Source organism: Dromiciops gliroides, chromosome 1 (genome assembly GCF_019393635.1).
Source record: "Dromiciops gliroides isolate mDroGli1 chromosome 1, mDroGli1.pri, whole genome shotgun sequence".
Classification (NCBI taxonomy): domain Eukaryota; kingdom Metazoa; phylum Chordata; class Mammalia; order Microbiotheria; family Microbiotheriidae; genus Dromiciops; species Dromiciops gliroides.
The window spans coordinates 207,225,862-207,246,282 of record NC_057861.1 but is presented as its reverse complement, the minus strand read 5'-3'; the positions used below and the strand labels follow the sequence as shown (position 1 = coordinate 207,246,282).

Sequence of the window (20,421 nt, the reverse complement as noted above, 5' to 3'; positions counted from 1 at the left end):
GACATCAATAAAAAACTTTTTAAAAAATGAAATGATGAAGGAAACAGTTTCGGGGAAACTAGGGAATGCTTGTATGAATTAATGTAAAGTGAGTAAAATCAGGAAACTAATTTATATAATAACAACAATATTATAAAGATAAAGATAAATAACTTGAAATATTGAGGAACTCTGATCAGTACAATGACTGGCCACAATCCCAGAAACATGACAAACTATGTTATCAATTTCCAAATAGAGAGTACAGATTAAGACATCTTTTTTTTTTTTAAGCAGCTAATGTAGGAATTTGGTTTATTTGAGTGTATGTGTTTATAATAATAGTTTTTGTTTTTCTATTGTTCTCAACTAAGGGAGGGACAGAATTTAGAGCTAAAAATAAAAGTGAACCTTTAAAAGAAAAATTAAAGGAAGATGCAGATTCTTGCAACTTACTTCAGCAGATCTATTCAGATGATTCTAATGACATAAACCTGACATAAACAAGTCATTTACAGAGACCAGAGGCACAATTTTTAATAACAATAATATAGCTAGTATTTACATAGTATTTTAAGGTTTACAAAACACTTTACAAATATTATCAAATTTTATCATTATAACATCCTGGGATGTAGAAACTATTATTATCTCCATTATACAGAGAAGGAAACTAAGACAGACAGGAGTTAAGTGACTTGCCCAGAATCATACTTAGTAAGTGTCTGGGGTTGGATTTGAACTCAGATCTTCCTGACTATAGCACTAGCCCTCTATCTACCGCACCACCTAGCTGCTCCAACTGGTATGCTCTAAGTAAAAAGAAAGTAAATGCTAATCTTCCTAAAATTAATTGGAAAAAGTTCTAAAAAATCAATTTGACACCAATGTATTGGATATAATTGCCAATTATCCACTGCATTTTAGGATTTGAACAATGAATGCTTCATTGAATGATAATATCTCTTTATCTCTTCTGTGCTTTACAAATTGCTTTTCCTATAGGTATTCTAAGCTGTGGATCAAGCATGAAGTTCACCTTTTATCACTTCTGACATCAGGCAATCCAAATGTACTTCATTTCCAATTAGATTAGTTCTTTACTTGCACAGGGAGGCAGAAATCCTTAACCAAATATTTAAAGTATCTTATTGTTGTTGCATGGTATTATCTTAATTTATTAGATATGCCAAATTTAGAAAAAATAGATTTTTTTCCATTTAAATGGCAAATTGTCACCTTTTTAACTCTGATTCTGAATAAAGTTGTAAATATATATTTTCTATGAAAACATGAATCAAACAATAAAATATATACAATCTACATGACAACTGAAAATAATGGGCTATAAAACAGGTCAAAATATTTGTCAGTCAAAATAACAATGGAAGAAAATATATATTACTTATGACAAAATCTAGACACACCAAAAAAGCATGAGACTATTTCCTCATCTAAGTTCAAGTACAAGTTCCAATCAGGAAGATACAAAACCACTAAAACAGACAAAAATCTAAAAGACTTGAAAGGCAAGAGAATATATAGTAAAGAACATTTGATCTGGAATCAAAGAACTGGGAATTGTGTCCATGTAAAATATAAGTTCTCTTAAGGACAGGGGCTCTTTCATTTTTTCCTTTGCACCCCCAGTGCTTTGCACAGAAGGCACTTAGAAAATGCTGAATTGAATTGAAAGATTAATGGACTGTTTCTCTAGAACTGAATGGCAAAAAGACATAAATGTTAAGAATTGGTTTTAACTCTTATCCTTCTCACATTTACAACATAGAATCATAGATTGAGAGCTAGAAGAGATCTTGGAAGTCAAGGAATCTAATCCCCTCATGTTATAGGTGAAGAAAATAAGGCCCAGAGAGGTTAAGTGACTAAGAGAAATAGAGAGAGAGACAGTCAGAGACAGAGATAGAGAGACAAGAGAGAAGGATACTAATTGAGATTCACATTAGTTCTCAGGAGACAAAATCCAAGAAAGGAGACCCCAAGAAAATCCACAGCCTCTAATATCTAAATACAGGGTGTCTCAAAAGTCAGTGCAGTTACAATTTTTTTTTAAACAACTACAACTACCCTATACAAATACACATTTAGGCAGCAAGCAAGATGAACTAGATATCCAAAACAAGGATGCAAATTTGACATCATAAATATCACTGAGAACTAGCAGAATGAAACCTATGACTGAACATATGGCTCTGAATGAATAGAACTTCTTCAAAAGAAACAGGATACATTAAAGGGGTATGATTTGATATTATATATTAATAAGCTATATATGCATATAAGAAACTCTAGAAATCAAAAAGGAGAAGGATAAAAAGAGCATCAAGGTAGTAGGAAACATAATTTTTTAAAGTAATTTTGGGGATGTTAAAATTTGTTTCTACATGTAATTTGAGAAAAAATAAAATTCTAAATTTTAAAAAATGTAATATTGGGGAAAAGAGAAGGATCAATGAAAAAACAGAACCACTGCTCAGTGTAAATGGGAAAATAACTAATAGCTAAGAAAAGGCAGAGCTGCTAAATTTTTAAATTGTTTTCTCTTGCAAGGAGAATGACCTTTATATGGGAGAGCAAAGTGCAAAAGCAGCTAATTAAGCACCTAGATGCCCTTGAAGAGTTCAACTAACCTAACCCAAATAAACTACATTCTTGGGTATTGAAAGGACTGACTGTTGTGGCTGATGAACTACAGCCAGTAATAACTAAAAGATTACAAAAAATAGCACTGAAGAAAGAGCAATGTTATCCCAACTTTTAAAAACAATAAACAGAAGGCAATCTGCCAACTACAGGCTAGTAAATGGCTTTGACTCCTGGGAAAATTCTCAAACACATTAGAAAGTAAAAAGGTGATCACAAAGACCCAACGTGGCTTTATCGAGAAGATGTGGTATTCTACTCTAATCTTATTTCCTATGTTGTCAGGATTACTAAAATTATTGAATGGTCTGCCTCCAGAGGAAATGGGTTTTCCTTCACTAGAAGTCTTCAGATACTGATTACTGTTGGGCAGGTTGTAGGGGGAAGTCCATTTGAGTTTGTTAAACTAAATGGCCACAGAAATCCCTTCCAAAGCTGAAGCTCATGATACCATGACATTATTAAGAAATGATTGACCACTTTCCATTAGAAAAGAAACAAGTAATAAGAAATAGACCCAGAGATAAGAGGGTAAAGCAGTCCTGATTATTTAGTACAGAAAGCAAACATCTCTATGTACCTTAATAACTCTTATAGTCATCATTGTACAATGCCTTAAAGAAAATAGTAAACATATACACTATTTTCTGTTTAAGACAAATAAGTACATAATATATTTTTAAAGGTCACCAACAAAAATTTATAAGATTTTGAAAAAAAATTGTATTTCAAGAGGCAAAATTTAAATTATCTGGGAAATTTATTTATGAGAAGGATCTCATTATTCATTGGAAGGTTATTAGCAAGGTATTAAGATATTAAAGTAATGAGGGGGAAAAAAGTATTATATTACATGCAAAGGAGAAAAAATTTCTAGACAAACCTACATACTGCAGTAGTTGCCAATTCATGTTTCTCTAATTCATTTCAATATAAGAATTTAATAAATGACATAGCCTTTGAATTACTGCTTAGTAAAAATGAAAATTTTTCAGTTCTTAGAATACATAATTCTTGCAAAATCTTTTATACTGTTTCTACTTATTTCAAGCAGTTTTATTTGTCTTAATAATTCCAACCCACAGGGCAGGTAGGTGGTGCAGTGGATAGAGCACCGGCCCTGGAATCAGGAGAACCTGAGTTTAAATCCAGCCTCAAACACTTAATACTTACTAGCTGTGTGACCCTAGGCAACTCACTTAACCCCAATTGGCTCACAAAAAAAAAAAAAGAAAAGAAAAAAAAAGAATTCCAAACCATAACCTAGAACTTAAGCAATAGATCTAAAATTTTAAATAAAAATAATCCACTATGTTCAAAAAGAACGGAAGCCAAAAGTTAAAAGTGAACCATTAATTTGCAGATTAAAGTCTTATGACCAAAATTTTTAAGTTAATTTTAGTAACAAGTAGTAAGATATTCTTTGTACTTCAAAGGAAAACTTCATTAAATGAAAAATTTTAATACAAGAAAACCTCCCAAGAATACTATATCAGTGTACCTTTGATCTGACAACTTCAAGAGTATTATATTCAAAAACTACACTGGGGCAAATACTATTAGTTGCCCCAACTTTATAGATAAAGAAATTGAGGCCTTTAGGCATTCATTAATGATGAAATACTGTTAGAGGGCCTTAAATACTAGGATCAGGAATATTTTATCCTATTGATAATATGAAGCCACTGAAAAATATTGAACAAAGGAATGACAAGATCATAATAGGATTCAGATTGGGAAAATTGTATGTACAACTTCGTGGAGGATGGATAATTAAGTTGGCATATTTGTGGAGGACAGGCTGAAGACAGACTATAGGCAGGAGGTAGAGTTACAAAAGCTAATATAACAGTACAGGCAAAAAATGCTAAGTGCCTGAACTAATGGCTCTGCAAATATACAGGAAAGAAACATCTGAGATATTGGAGGAGAATCAATAGGATGTGAGAAGTGAGGGATAGGCAAGAATTAATCAATTACCAATCATGTATTAAGAGATTCTTGGTCCCAAGCCCTATGCTAGGTACCAGGGATACAAAGACAAAAAGAGAACAATCCTACCTCTCAAGGAATTCGAGGATTTGTAGAAAGATAAGCACATTAATACATTGTTGGTGAACCTGTAAAGTGGTGCAACAATTTTGAAAAGCAAATAAAGTGACTAAAATTTCTGTATGCTTTGAATGAAAGACTCCAATACTGGACTGATATACCAAAGAAGTCATCAATAAAAAAAAGTCTCCATATATTTATTACAATACTTTTTGTGATAGCTAAGAACTAGAAACAAAGTAGATGCCCATTAACTGGGTAATGGCTAAACAAAATGTGGTAGATGTGTCACAAGAAATGATGTGTAATGAATAAAGACAAGGATGGAAAGATTTCTATGAATATTCGATGCAGAGTAAATGGAAAGAACAATGACACCAAAAAATCAAAAGTAAATTAACAAACTGTAAAGATCAATGGGACTCAAATGAAGATATATGAGAAGACATCCCTAACCTACCACTTTGTGGAGATCGAAAGTCCACAGGTGTTACACCTTGCACATGTTTTGGGACATTTTAAATGTGTTGTTTTTTGGTTTTGGTGGGGCAATGAGGGTTAAGTGACTTGCCCAGGGTCAAGTGTCTGAGGCCAGATTTGAACTCAGGTCCTCCTGAATCCAGGGTCAATGCTTTATCCACTGCACCACCTAGCTGCCCCAACTTTTTCAATGTATTGATCAGTTGTGTTTAATTTTTTTCCCTATAAAAAAAATACCATTTGTCATATGGGATGGCTCTCAGAAAGAAGAATGATGGGATGCTATGGTGATGTAAAAAAGAGAGAATATCAATTAAAGCTTATTTTTAAAAAGAATAAAATATAGATGGAAGTTTTAGTAGATTATGGAGACAGGAAACAGCTTAAAAAGGGTTGAAGAATAGATAGTGAGAAAGCAGGAGAAGCCAGTGTAAATTGTGTTTTCTAAATGGATCCTAGGCATAAGGGTATAGCAGCATCAGGGTCAGAGAAAGAGGTTTCTTTTAGGAGATAGTGAAATCCATCCACATTTGTAAGCAGAATTGATTGACTGGAATTGAAATGGATTTTATTGTCCTTCGTCAAAAGAATCATTCACTTGGGCAGCTAGGTGGCGCAGTGGATAAAGCACTGGCCCTGAATTCAGGAGGACCTGCATTCAAATCCAGCCTCAGACACTTGACACTTACTAGCTGTGTGATCCTGGGCAAGTCACTTAACCCACATTGCCCCGCCAAAAAAAAAAAAAAAAGAGTCATTTACGGAATCTCTGCAGTGTCCACTCATTTAATCATTACAACAAGACCAGAGAGATTTTTCTTTCTTAGATACAGAATATAAGCATGGTATATTTAAACACTGTCACTAACACCTTGAAAACCTGTATTGTCAGACACAGAGATCTAAAAGGCAATGGAAAAATCTATGGTGAGTACAAGTAGTGAGTTTCAGTATACTTCCATCAATAACATGTATACAAGAAATAACATAAAAGGCATCAAGGATGCGTATGATAGGAAAAAGAGGCAATATAAGCAAAGCATATGAGATGCATGGCCCTAGTGCTTGCATTGTTATCCACAGAACATTAAAAGACCCAGTAAAAAGTCTTTGGCTTATTATGATGCTCTATGAAGTATTTATGTAAGAACATAAGATCACATGGGATGAAAAGGCATCGATGAGTTAAGATCTGGATCAATGAAAAAAATACATATACTAATAAGATCGAAAATCCTTAGCAGTATTACTAACACCACATTATTGAAAGTTTAAATTCTTACCAAGTCTAAAGCAAAAAGGCTGTTGTCATCCCAGATATCTTCAGACAATGAATCTCTAATAAGTATCACAACTTCTGCAAGCAATTCTAGAACTTGCACTGTTATTTGTGGAATATCTGCAAATGCAAATGGGGGAAAATGTTATTTTTTTCAAGAGATTCCATGAATTATTTTGGTTAAATTTCAAAGAAAACCTTCTTTCAAGAAAGTAAGAGCTATAACTACAAACATCAAAGGCCTATTTTCAACCTAGTAATGCTAGAAAATTCATGTTATTTGTCTGTCCTTTTCAAAGAGGACTGATAACATCATGATTTGACTTACATGTGAATTGGATTTAAGTGAGGGAGAGTTATAAAATGTCTCAGCTTCACTCTCTCTTCCAGAGTCAAAGTACAGTGGCAAGACAAGTCAAGACGACTAGTGATGGCCTAGGATGCAGTAGCTGACCAGGGTGTTTTCAATGTTTGACCAAACTAAGTGCTCCACAGAGCCTGCTTCAGGTGTCTTCATGACCATTTAAACAAACTGTTCTCCACCCTTTTTGCCAGGAGAAGTCTCCACATGCTCAAGGTAGACATCCCCCTATACTCACCAACAAGTTTGAGGCTCATCAGTTACCCTCAACCTGTTTTAACACATCTGCCAAGATGGTTTATTGGAGTGTAGCTGCTGCAAATCATACAACTTCTTGAAGCCACAGGTGAGAGTTAGGTGAGATATAGATACTATATATAAGTGGATGAGCAGCCTTGAAAAAGCTACCCTTATAGTCTTGTCATGTGGTCTGTTTTGAATACAAGTTTCTTTCCCCAGAATCTAGAATACAGAGTTTCTCAAATTTCAAAAGAAGCCTTCTTACTGACAAATACAGCTGTCCTTATGAAAGAGAGACAGGGAAGAAGAATTACAGCAATTTAACTCAGGTAGAAAGAGGTACTCTCTTCAGACTGGTTCAATTACAGGTTGAAGTCTATAATTGGGAGTTTAGATTAAATCTATTCTCAGTACTAACCCTTTAAAAGGTTTTTTTTAAATGCATAATTTAACAGAAAAGGCCTTGATGTTTTTGCATTTTAATATACACAAGAGGAGGTTGCATTTATTCTAAATTTCAGTTCAATTGTACCTCCTTTCATGAATCCTTCCTAAGCTATTCCTGTTAGAAAGTATCTCTTCCTAAGGGCAGCTAGGTGGTGCAGTGGATAAAGCACCAGCCCTAGATTCAGGAGGGCCTGAGTTCAAGTCCAGCCTCAGACACTTGACTCTTACTAGCAGTGTGACCCGGGATAAGTCACTTAACCCTCATTGCCCCACAAAAAAAAAAAGGAAAGTGTCTTTTCCTGCTAAAGTACATATTATAGCCTGGTGTCATTCATATTAGACAATGACCATTAACTATCATTTCTACTTCTATCTTTGTTTATTAGCTTAAGTTTTCAGAAGGAGACATTATTGATTAACACTAAGATTCTGGTTTTGATCCTTCATTCTCATTTTACCAATACTTCAAGCATAAAGAATCATATGTTGATAAACATATATTCAAGTCAGGTGCCATACAATTATATTTCTTCAGAAAAATATGCCCCACACGAGTGAAAATATCCTAAATGTTTCATACTACACTCAGATCAACTAATTCAGATTTCAGGACAACCCATTTTTATACCCTAGATCTGAAAAAGCACAAGAAGTCTTCAATTAAGGAAACTAACAGACATATAATAGTTCAATGAATTCAGTCCTTAAAAGAATTTGTACTAGTCATGAGCATCTCCTATGCAAGAACCTCAATTAACTAAATCAAAGACAGGTCTCTGAACTTAGATCTACTGCCAAGTAGGGGCTAGTATGCCAGATATGAGCATCTATTCTAAAGGAGGAATAAAATCTGAGATCAATCCCAGAATAAAGTTATCCTCCTCCTATACCAAAGGAGAAATTATATAGTAGGGGTGAAAAAGCAATAGACTGTGAGGGAACAGAGTAACAAAGCTGGTACTAGAAACTAAGTATGTAACATTGGACATGTTGCTTAACCCATCACACTGTTTTTCATCTGTAAAATGACAAAAATAGATGATCTTTAAAGTTTGTTCCAGCTGTAGAATTCCATTTTAATACATATATGTGTATATATATTTTCATATTCCAAATATATAAATACAAAAAGCAGATTTCTAATAAAAGTAAAACAAGCTAATAGGTAAAAGGCCTCTACAACTTCAAAAGGAGAAGATTTATAATGAATTATTTTATAAATCACTGTTACTAAATAACATTTGCAAATTATACAGGATACTAACAAAGAAGAGGGGTAATAGAAATTTTAGAAAATTAATTTACCAAGAAATAAATACAAAATTAATTTGGATTTTTGCATTAGATTCAAAGGTCAGAAGCAAAAGTATAACATTTAAAACTATAAAACTACAAAAATAAGAATTGAAATAATCAACCAAGAAAAATATTACACACTGGCACACAGTTATTACCCATGATGCCAAAGTTAAAAACCTCCATTAAATATGTTCTTAAAACTAATACAATCCTCACTCCCTGGTAGCAAAGTATTAATAATCGGTCACATAAGTAGTAGTAATGGCACAAAAAATTTTTTTATTCTTTTTTTTTAAACTAAGGAAAGGTAGTTTTCCTAAGAGAAAAAAGTAACATAAAGGCCTAGAGCAAAGCTTCTTAAACTGTAGGCTGTGACTCCACATGGGGTCACATTGAATGTGGAGGTAGTGAAAATTTTGGCATCCCTATTTTATATACCTGAGGTTGCATGAAAATTTCTCCAGCAAAAAGGGGTCACAACTTAACTCTTCTCAGCAATACAATGATCCAAGACAAGGCCAAAAGACTCATGATGGAAAATGCTCTCCACATTCAGAAAAAGAACTATGGAATCTGAATGCAAATTGAAGCATACTATTTCCACTTTTGTTGTTGCTTTTTGTTGTTGTTGTTGTTGTTGTTGTTGTTGTTTATTCTTTCCTGCATTTTTGTTTTCCTTTTGTTCTGATTCTTTTCTTACAACATGACTAATGTGGAAATATGTTTAACATGATTGTAATGGATAACCTATTTCAGATTGTTTGCTGGTTTCAAAAGCGGGGAGGGAAGGGAGAGTAGGAGAAAAATCTGGAACTCAAAAAATATCTCTACATGTAATTGGAAAAAATAATTTTAAATAAAATAAAATTTAATAAATAAGTGAATGGATAAATAAATAGGTGGATGAATGAATAAACAAATAGATAAATGAATGGATGGATAAATGAATAAATAATAATGAATGAATAAATAAACAAGTAAATAAGCAAATAAATAAACAAATGAATGAATGAATAAATGGATAAATAAATAAAGGGTGTCACAAGTGGAAAAAGTTTAAGAAGCTCTGGTCTAGAGTATAAACAAACTGCAACTTCCTAAAACATAGCTCCTTTTTCTACTTCTTATGGCGAGTAAAACTATATGTGGTCACCTTATTTCTGTCCCAAGTTTGGGGAAAATTAGCTGTTACTTATAAATTAGAAGCTTTAGCACCAGTTCAGGGCATTAAGCATTTATTAAAGCATACCAAGTATTAGTAAAAAGAGAACACTTGGCTCAGAAAGTTAAGAAGCCTATCTAGCCACCATGTCAGAGTCTCTGGCCAAAAAGATGAAGTTCCTGTGCCTGTGAGAGTGGGAGCTACCTCTGGGTTGGGACAAGAGGTGGTCCCTACACACCGCTCCAAGTTAATTGGCCAGCATCACCCAAATCCATTGATTCACTGGATTTGAGGACGGTCCATGAGTAAAATGTATTGAGGTCAGAGTTCAGATCCTCTGGCAGAAACAAAGCTTTCAGACAGGTGTGGGTTTGAGTGAAGTAAATTCCTGACTCTGGGCTGACCTTAAGAAAGGTCAGGCCCGGTTCTATTATTAATAATTTTCTCACATTCTGAAAAGCATTCCTTAAAGACCTGTATACATGTAAAATATTTTAAATCCTCCCAATATGAACTTTAAAGAACATAAACTCATTTATCTTGTATTTATGTCTTGACAGGTTTGTGAACCACAGAAGATAGAATTTTTTTTTAGAAAAGCAATGCTACTTTCCAAGCTTTTATCCCTTACTACTTAATCTAGAGAAAGAATGAATACTCAGGATATTGCAATTATTTTCTAAACAGACAACTACGTTAAAAAAAAAAGAAAGAAAAAAATTAAGAGTCCTGTTAAACAGGTGAAAAACCGAATAAAAACAGAACTATAATGGTCAAAACTTATTTCCAATATGTGACTAAATAGGGAAAAAAGAAATGTTAATAACTAAATTAAATTTTCCTCCTAAAAATATACTTTCAAGTTGATTTCAATATGACAGTTTCCTATTAAATATTAATCACAGCAACAAGAACAATTAATTTTAAAAAGTATTCATTTGGGATATTTTTATGGAAAAGTATAGTAAATGACAACCATGATTAAATGTTCTTCAATATTTAAACCAAGTGCTATTTATATGTATAAACCTGTTATCCAGGAAATTGTCACTCACTACACAATATTAATAAATAACATTTACAAAGTCAAAAATTAAATATAATCAAAATCAACTCTAAAAACCAACATTTAAATTAAGGTACCAATATGAAGAGGCTCAATTTTAATGTGTTTAATATAGCATCATAAATCCCAACAGATGCTTACATAAAGAAGTATGTTTCTTTGCAGCCTCATCCAGTAGGGAAGAAAAGGGATACAAATTCATTACAAAATAAAATACAACTGGGAATAACACTATAATATCTAAGCTTGCTAACAGCTTTGCACAGTTTGGGGAGGGACAGAATAAGAGAAAAAAATATTTCCTTGAAGTGAAAAACTGTCCAAAAAATTCCTGAAAGACCAAGGATTTTTTGCATGTCTTTTCAAGCTGACCACCTTCTCTCTGATTTATTCAGGTTGCCCTATGCTTTCAACAATTCTGTTTAAAGCAGGCATGAAGAAATGGATACATCATAGATTCTTTAAAACAGACTAAAGGGTAGCATTGTAAGAGTAAAGTAGCCCGAGGGCAGCTAGGTGGTGCAGTGGATAAATCACCAGCCCTGGATTCAGGAGGACCTGAGTTCAAATCTAACCAAAGGCACTTGATACTATCTGTGCAACCCTGGGCAAATCACTTAACCCTCATTGCCCCACCAAAAAAATAAACAAAACAAACAAAAAAAAAGAATAAAACAGCCCTGGCTTAAAATCAAAGGAGATCTGAGTTTGATTACTTACTACCTGTGGACCATGGATCTTTTCTGATTCCCAGTTTTCTTATCTGTGAAACAGGCATATTATGACTTACACCATATATCTCACAATGAAGTTGTGAAGAAATTCCTTTGAAAATCTGAAAGCACTAAATGGACATGAGCTACTATTACAACTGTCTATGGACTTTCCTTGGCAACCATATTAGAAGAGCCACAGTGACATGGTGTTTTTTCTAACTACCTATATTTTTACCCTATCTCTATTTTCTAACATCTGCTAGCTGCCCAAGGAAAACATATAATCCTAGGTTGTCTGAAAGCCCTATGCAGTTGGTTTTAAAAGAAAAGAGAAGATCCAAGACTTCTGGAAAACACCCCCAAATTTTAATATAAAAATGACCCCAAGAAGTAACTAATTCAAACCAACTCACTTGTTTTTAAGAGGGGGACTGCTGATTCCAGAACAGAGATGCAGAACTGGGGAAGACTAAGTTGCTGGAATTGGAGCTCCAGTGTATCTTCAATTTCTAGCTCTCGCAGATCACTCTGTACCATATCCAAAGGCGAATAGATGGAAGGTCTAGGAACTGCACTACTTTCACTGTAGAACCAACAATAAACAATCGAGAATGAACTTCAGCAATCCAGTTGATAAATATTAAGTTCCTACTATGAGGCATTGACCTAGATACTAGGAATTCACAGATAAAATAAGACAGACTCCTGTTGCAATCTGTTAAGGGCTGTTAAGAGTTACCCTGAACTTCATATTTTCCAGAAACACTGGACCCTGAGCATATAGGAGGCCCTGAATGTGTCATGAATGTAGTCTCCTCCCCCACCCCCAACAGAATTTGTTGTTTGCATCCCAAGCTGGATTCCCTATGTGTCCTTGGAAGACAAGGCGGGCGCCAAGCAGTCTGTGCCAAACTAGGGAAAATGCATATGCAGCTAAGTTACTTTGCATATAAGTTAGCCCTCCTATCTTCATAGTCCAGTGGTTCCCAAAGGAAAAGAATTCAGCTTCTGCCATCACCTTTCACCTCCCCCTCTGGGAGAGGTTACTACAACTTTCTCCTTCCTGTGCCATACCCCTTTCTGTTTTCTCCTCCTTCTTTTGTTGTACTGTCATAAATATGCAAACTTCTACAAGAACTGTGAACTCTTTGGGTTCCACATGCATGTTCACTTCTCTTGTAATAAACCTTGTTGTTTGGTATGGGTAATTTTTTGGGGGGAAGGGGAGTTGGGATTTTTTAGGAGGAGGGCAGGGCAATGAGGGTTAAGTAACTTGCCCAGGGTCACACAGCTAGTTAAGTGTCAAGTGTCTGAGATCAGATTTGAACTCAGGTCCTCCTGAATCCAAGGCTGGAGCCCTATCCACTGTGCCACCTTGGTGCCCCCCATAAACTTTATTTTCACATAAGTTTTGTGATGTTGTGATTGCCTATTGACAAATCTAATATAAGGGGATAAAAAACAAACAGCTATAATAAAAGGAAGAAAATGATCAATGAATGAATGTAAAGGGGAGATTGAGAATTATTAAAAAGGTTGGAGGAAAGAGATATTCCTTACAGTTAGTGGGCACTGCTGAGGGTGGAGTGAGAATCAGAGAGGACTTCATAGGAAATAGCACTTGAATTTAACTTTGAAGAAAGGGAAGGCTTTCAATGTGACTGCGGAGGAGCCTATTCCATGCATGGGAGATAGCATGAAAACAGAAGAAGGTTAAGACAAGAAAGAAGCACAATGAGTAACCTAGTCTGGCTAGAATAGAGTATAAGAATAGGGATTATGTGAAGGTTAGAAAATTAAAAATAGAGCTAGATCGTGAGGGTCCTGAATGCCAGGAAAAAGTATTTACACCCAATTTCAAAGTCAGAGGAAGTCACCAAAAGTTTTTGAACCAGACTAACATGATCAAAGTAGTACATCAGAAAGACAATCCAGAAAGCAATGAAGAATAGACTTGAAAAAAGACCAACTAGGGTCAGAAAAACAGTTAAAAGATCATTATGATGAACCAGGCAAGAGATAGTATGGTGCTGAACTAAAGTAGCAGAGGAGGAGTGAAAAATGAGGAAATAGATGGGAAATACTGCAAAAGTTCCTCTCAGTAGAGATGAGGGTCTACTACTGCTAAATGATGGATACATTGTCAGATGCTGTAACTGGGTCTCCAGTGTTTTTTGCTTAACTATTTTTCCTTGTTACAATTTGGAGGAGACACACAAAGGGGATGTACTCAATAAATAACCATGATATAAAACCAAGAGTCATAAATAAAATCTATTTTTTAAAATGGAAGGGAGGGGACAGATACAAAAAAAATAAAAGATATTATTAAAAATCCAATTTTTTTTAAGTCTGGAAGGTAGAATTGACAGAACTTGGTAATCAACTGCAGGTGAAAGAGTGAAGGATGGGGGCAGCTAGGTGGCACAGTGGATAAAGCACTGGCCCTGGATTCAGGAGAAACTGAGTTCAAATCCAGCCTCAGAGACTTGACAATTACTAGCTGTATGACCTTAGGCAAGTCACTTAACCATCCTTGCCATGCCACCCCCACCCCCAAAAAAAAAGAGTCAAGGAGAAGGAAGGTCCAAGTTATGCATTTGGGTAACTGAAATACTGGTGATGTCATAGTTTCTGGTTCATGTTTAGTTTTAGACATGTTCAGTTTGAAGTGCTAGTCAGACATCTGGACAGATATATATGGAAGGCAAATGAAAATATGAAATGATATCTGTGGGGAGAATCTGAAGATCAAAATATATGCTTGCTCCTCAGAAAAAATTTACTACGTATTTATCATTTTGCTTATAAGAAGTTTTGTATTGCCTACACTTAGATATCTTCTTGCCAAAATCTTAAGCAAATTAAGTGGTAGATCCCTAAACAAATACATATGATTAAATTCTATAAAAATGCCTCAAAATTATAAGTGAAGGCAAAAAATTCATTTGTATTTTGCTCATCCAATGAACTTGGAACCATGTTACACATTTCTGAAGCAATAAGAAACTCTGGCATTGATTACATGGCTCAGTTCTATAGAAAAAGAAACCAACAGATCTACAGCATAGTCCTTCAATTAACTCAGAAATTCTAGAATAGACAAGTCACAGGGTAGCTAGGTGGCACAATAGATAGAGCGCCAGCCCTGGAGTCAGGAGGACTTGAGTTCAAATCCAGTTTCAGACACTTACTAACTGTGTGACCCTGGGCAAGTCACTTAACTCTGATTATCTCTCCCACCCCACTGAACCTCCCCCCCCCCAAAAAAAAATCATATAATCTAGTAGTCTTTCAGTGATTTTTTTTTTGCAGGGCAATGAGGGTTAAGTGGCTTGTCCAAGCTAACACAGCTAGTAATTGTCAAGTGTCTGAGGCCAGATTTGAATTCAGGTCCTCCTGAATCCAGGGCCAGTGCTTTATCCACTGCGTCATCTAGCTGCCCCTTCAGTGATTCTTTAAAAATATTCCAAATATTTCTTTGTTTTCTTTATCATGGCCCCAATGTTTTTTTTTTCCATTTACAACTTGTCCAACTCTATCTGGAAAAGAATGCTAACAAAGGAAAAAAGCAGAGACCTAATTTAATGAATATACTTAATACAATATGAATTTTAATAAGTCTTGCAAAATGCATCATTTCAAAGAAATCAGTAAGTTCTACTCATTAAAGAAATATTTAATGGGATAGGTCTAGCTCACAAAAGAAAGCCCTAGGACACCAACAGCTTTCTTGGCAAGAGGGTAAATATCAATAAACATTTAGCAGGAAGAATTCACAACAAGGAACACCCACCACCCCCCTAAAAAAAAGCTACAGAGATGTTAGAAGAATAAGAAGAAGAAAAAATACTTAATCAACACTCTTTCACAGAAAAACAAATCCAAATCCCTAGATCATAATAATCATCTGATATACTATAATTACTATATGACATGATATATTTTATACACAAGGGAAAGGGACTAGATCTGTTTCATTGGTATAGGGAACTCCCAGATGAGAAAATTCCTCCTACCATTGAAAGTCAGCACCTTCTCACAACTTATAAGCATAGAGAACTGCCTAGAACACAAGAGGTTAAGTGCTTTATCAAGGGTCACACACAATCAGTATGTGTCAGAGGTAGGACTTGAATCCAGGTCTCTATGTCTCTTGGCCTGCTCTCTATCCACTATGCTATGCTGCATCTCATATACAAAAATTAACATGAAATGTTTTCAAAATACTTCTGGACTAAAGATAAGGCATATACCAACACCTGCCACTGCATATGCAGATTAACTTTATCTTTAAACAAATTCAACATAAGAAAAATCTATAGTTACATGAAAAATAAATCAAGAAGGAGCTAATTCACTTTTTTTAAATTTTTTTTTGTGGGGCAATGGCGTTAAGTGACTTGCCCAGGGTTACACAGCTGGTAAGTGTCAAGTTTCTGAGGCCGGATTTGAACTCAGGTACTCCTGAATCCAGGACCGGTGCTTTATCCACTGCGCTACCTAGCCTCCTCTAGCTAATTCACTTTTTAAACATTATTTTGATTTATGATAGAATTCACAAAGGATTCTTTCAGATAATATATTTCTCTAATGCATTTAAAATGTTGGCATTTACCAAAAAATTTAAGATACTTTTTACAAATACACCTAATGTTTAAAGCTAGGTATATATGTATATAGTGTTTCAAAGAGAGGATGACAGAAATAAATACTTCATTCCTAACACATAAACAGAGACATAGATAAAGTGAGAAGTAGTAGTCAGTGTTGTTCTTGGAATTAAGAAATGCAGGATTCAGTTTCTATCTCAGTTATTTCCTAAGTACATGACCACCAATAAATCACAACCCCTGCATGCTTCATCTTACTTCCTAGGACTTATTAACCAGGTCCAGAAGGATTACGATCAGCTTTGGTGAAGGAAGTTCCCATATCAGAAACTTCCTACACTAAAATGAAAGCTTCTTGCAAGTAGGGATGGTTTTTTTTATTCTTTGTATTTATTTCCCCAGTACCTAGCATAGTGTTTAGCACATAATAGATGTTTCATAAATATTTATTGATAGGTTGATAAAAATCACAGATCCTTCATATAGTCCCATTATGATATAAACAACAACAAAAAACAAGAGAGATATTCTGTTAAGATCATTTCACTAATCCATCCACTTTCATTAAGGTCACCTGGAAGATACTGCATCCCAATCTTGGCCATCTCCTCTGGGACGCAAGCCTATGTGGCCAACCACTGAAGGTCGAGGGCTACTGCTTCCTGGAGAAGTATTCTGGGAATGATGGGTACCTCTTGTTTCACGGCTATAGGACAATGAAGAATTCTGGGAAACTGTGTCTGATAGAATAAAAAAATAAGAAAATTATCAGTAATATATGAATTAACCAAACATATTATAAGTATTTTATATATAATTCTTCCAAAGACCTTTTGCAATTTTAAAACCATAGGCTTGTGCCTCCTGTATGTAGAATCATGAGCTGTGGCAACAGGATATGTTACAAAGAGCACTGGACATGGAACATGCAGAAACCTGAAATCAAATACTATGCCCAACACTTACTAGTTGTGTGACCATGGGTAAGTGAGTTACTTCTGAGCCTCAACTTCTTCATCTATAAAAGAGCCTATGCTACCTACAGGACCAACCTCAACAGGTTGCTAAAAGGAAAAAATAAGTAATGCATATGAAGACTTTGTAAGCATTAAATAAAGCACTATGCAAATGTCAACTATTAAATAATCATTAGATCTAGAAGCTGGAAAGAAAGTAAGACAGAAACAGATGCCCAGCATAATGTCACAAAGTATTAAGGGGCAGTATAGACATTAAAACCCAGGTCCCCTGATTCTAAATCTATTATATCATGATGCCTCTATTAATTTGGCATAGATTTAGAGTTGGTACCTATGGGGGCAGCTAGGTCATGAAGTGGATTCAGGAGGACCTGAGTTCAAATCCAGCCTCAGATACTTGACACTTACTAGCTGTGTGACTGTGGGCAAGTCACTTAACCCTCATTGTCCCACACACACACACACAAAAAAAAAAAGAGTTGGTGCCTAGCAGGAAAATAATTTTCATGTTGGATTTCTTGAAATAAGTTTTTGAAATTCCCTAGTCAATATAATTCCCCTTCAACATTAACCAGGTAGGTTACTACAGTAGTGCTGCAAAAAATGGATTCAGAGTTATCTGCTCACTAGGTCACAACTGTAAATATTTTCCTAATTGGGGTACTAGATACCCAGAAACTCCTAACTATCACTCAATCATTTACTATTAGGGGTATTAATAGTAAATTTCAGGAATACAAATCAAGGACTACTTAAACTTCTTGAGATGTCTGAAAAAGCAGCTTCAAATGGCTTTTCCATTTAGTGAATTCTTCTGCTTATTTAGAATAATGACACAGCAACTGTGGTTACCTAAATTTTCAAGTACAATGGCATCACTCAGAACTATCAGTCAATAAGGGAATTATCTGTGAGGTGTTATGACAAAGTACCACCAATTTATTATCATACCCTGTTTTCAACTAATGCTGCTAGATTTTTATAACCCAGACATCAAAAGCCACAAATACTGTTTTGATATCCTAGAGTTATTCTATTTGATCACTAGATGTTGCTTCTTTCTGAGCAGATTAGCATAGACAGAACTTGACCCCTGGCTAAAGTTCCTCTAAGGTATAAGCATTATATACATTTTTTTCTAAAGTTATACTCACATTCTCTTAACAAAACCAAAGCCTTCACTTATACAAAGCATGCACACAACTAATTATGAAGGAATACTATGCTGAAACACATTAAGAGCAATATTTGATATTAACAAAATGCCTCACAGATCAATTCCTCACAGAAACCTCATAGATAATTTAGTACAACCCACTCAAAAAGAGTTAAAGGCCCAGGGGGGTAACAAGATTTGCTCAGTCACAAAATATGTATAGTGAGGAAATATCAGAAACCATGAATTTCTACAATATTGCTCTGTAGATTTCTACACTTGGCATTTTCTATTCTGCTTTCTCCTACTAAGATTCTCAACCTACCTTTGAAGCTGTTCTTAAAAACCAATAGTTTCTATTGTTACTCAAGTAATTATTACCTGCTTTCCTCAATTGCTATAATCATAACAACCAGAGATCTTCCTATCAGTACCTCCTGTTTCAAATCAAGCTGAACTTATTATACTGACTGAAAATATGGCTGATTTAGGGTTTCTGGTCTTATGCAGTAACTTTTTTAGCCAAGGCTAAGGTATCACTAGCTCCTAGGAACTCTGTCGTTGAAGAAACCTCCAAGGGGCAGCTAGGTGGTGCAGTGGATAAAGCACTGGCCCTGGATTCAGGAGTACCTGAGTTCAAATCCACCCTCAGACACTTGACACTTACTAGCTGTGTGACCCTGGGCAAGTCACTTAACCCCCATTGCCCTGCAAAAAAAAAAAAGAAACTTCCAAGCCTGTTCTGTAAAATCTTAAAGGATTTGGCATCATGCCTAAAATGAATGAAAACTTCTTGAAATTAATATCAAGATTAATTATGCATAATTTCTTTTACATATTGAAATCAATTTTTTCCTGTGATAACTCCTTTGAAATCATAATGGAAGGTCACTGAGAAAAAAGTTTGTATAAAACTATTCAATATTCTATCAAAAGCAGTCACTTCATCATCCTTCATCAGGGAGAGGAATCTTAAAACAAATGGCTCTGATGTAAAAAAAAAAAAAAGAAAAAGAAAAAGAATAAACAAAACTTATTTTAAAGCATACCGAGCCAGATGGCCTGTAAAATCCTTCTAAAAATCTAAAAACCTAAAATTCCACAACATAAAGCCAAGTAAAGCCACAAACTTCTTACTTTTAAGTCATATTATATTAATTTTTTGACACTATCAGGCATTTAACTAACATACAATTTTTTTTAAAAACAACAACTAGATAAAAGTTTGGTGATTGAGAAAACGAAAATGAATATTTTATTCCCTTCTCACCAACAGTATTAAGCCACTGTTTCATCAGCAGTCAATCTTGAAATAAATCATAAAATTCATATCAGGTAGATGAAAATATAAGAAATACAAAGGTGATAACAGTAACCAGAACTATAATTATAGCCATTAGCTCCCAAGAACACTTTGGTTATATTATTAGTAGTATTAAAATGGAAAAAATACAAATACTTGAAGAAAACAAGATCTGTAGTAATTCTATTATTTTTATGTAGCCTATTCTTTTTAAATATAATAAACTACATAGGGAAGAGTCTGGGTTTTGTGTTGTTAAGTTATACAAGTTCTATTCTACAGCATTATACACTGTAGACTTTTTCCAGTTGTAGTGGTATATATATAGCCAGCATCTAATGAAACAAATAAATTTAAAAACCTTGTTTAAAGGAGAAAAATCCTGGATCTTTGTGAAAGTTAAGTCTGTTTCTCAAATATGTGCACAGCTGTTGCAGACATGACACTGCTTTTAATGCTAAGCGTGGTTGCTCATCTCTTCCAAATGCCAGATTCAACAGAGATAATAAATTCTGAAACAAACAACAATAAAAATTATTAGAGGAACACCATATTTCTGTAAATAATTACAGAAGCTAAATGGGTGTAGTTTTTCACAGGTTGAGTGATGGCCCTTCATCAAAA

General features: G+C 34.6%; 1 protein-coding gene across 1 annotated transcript in view; it reads right to left on the bottom strand.

Moving 5' to 3' along the window:
* RTTN (rotatin) overlaps window positions 1-20,421 on the bottom strand; it is a 251,719-nt gene that overhangs the window by 207,798 nt on the left and 23,500 nt on the right. Inside the window, 4 exon segments of the mRNA XM_043993343.1 lie at window positions 6,459-6,574; window positions 12,159-12,328; window positions 16,933-17,098; window positions 20,159-20,309. Coding sequence (XP_043849278.1) covers window positions 6,459-6,574; window positions 12,159-12,328; window positions 16,933-17,098; window positions 20,159-20,309 — 603 coding nt within the window.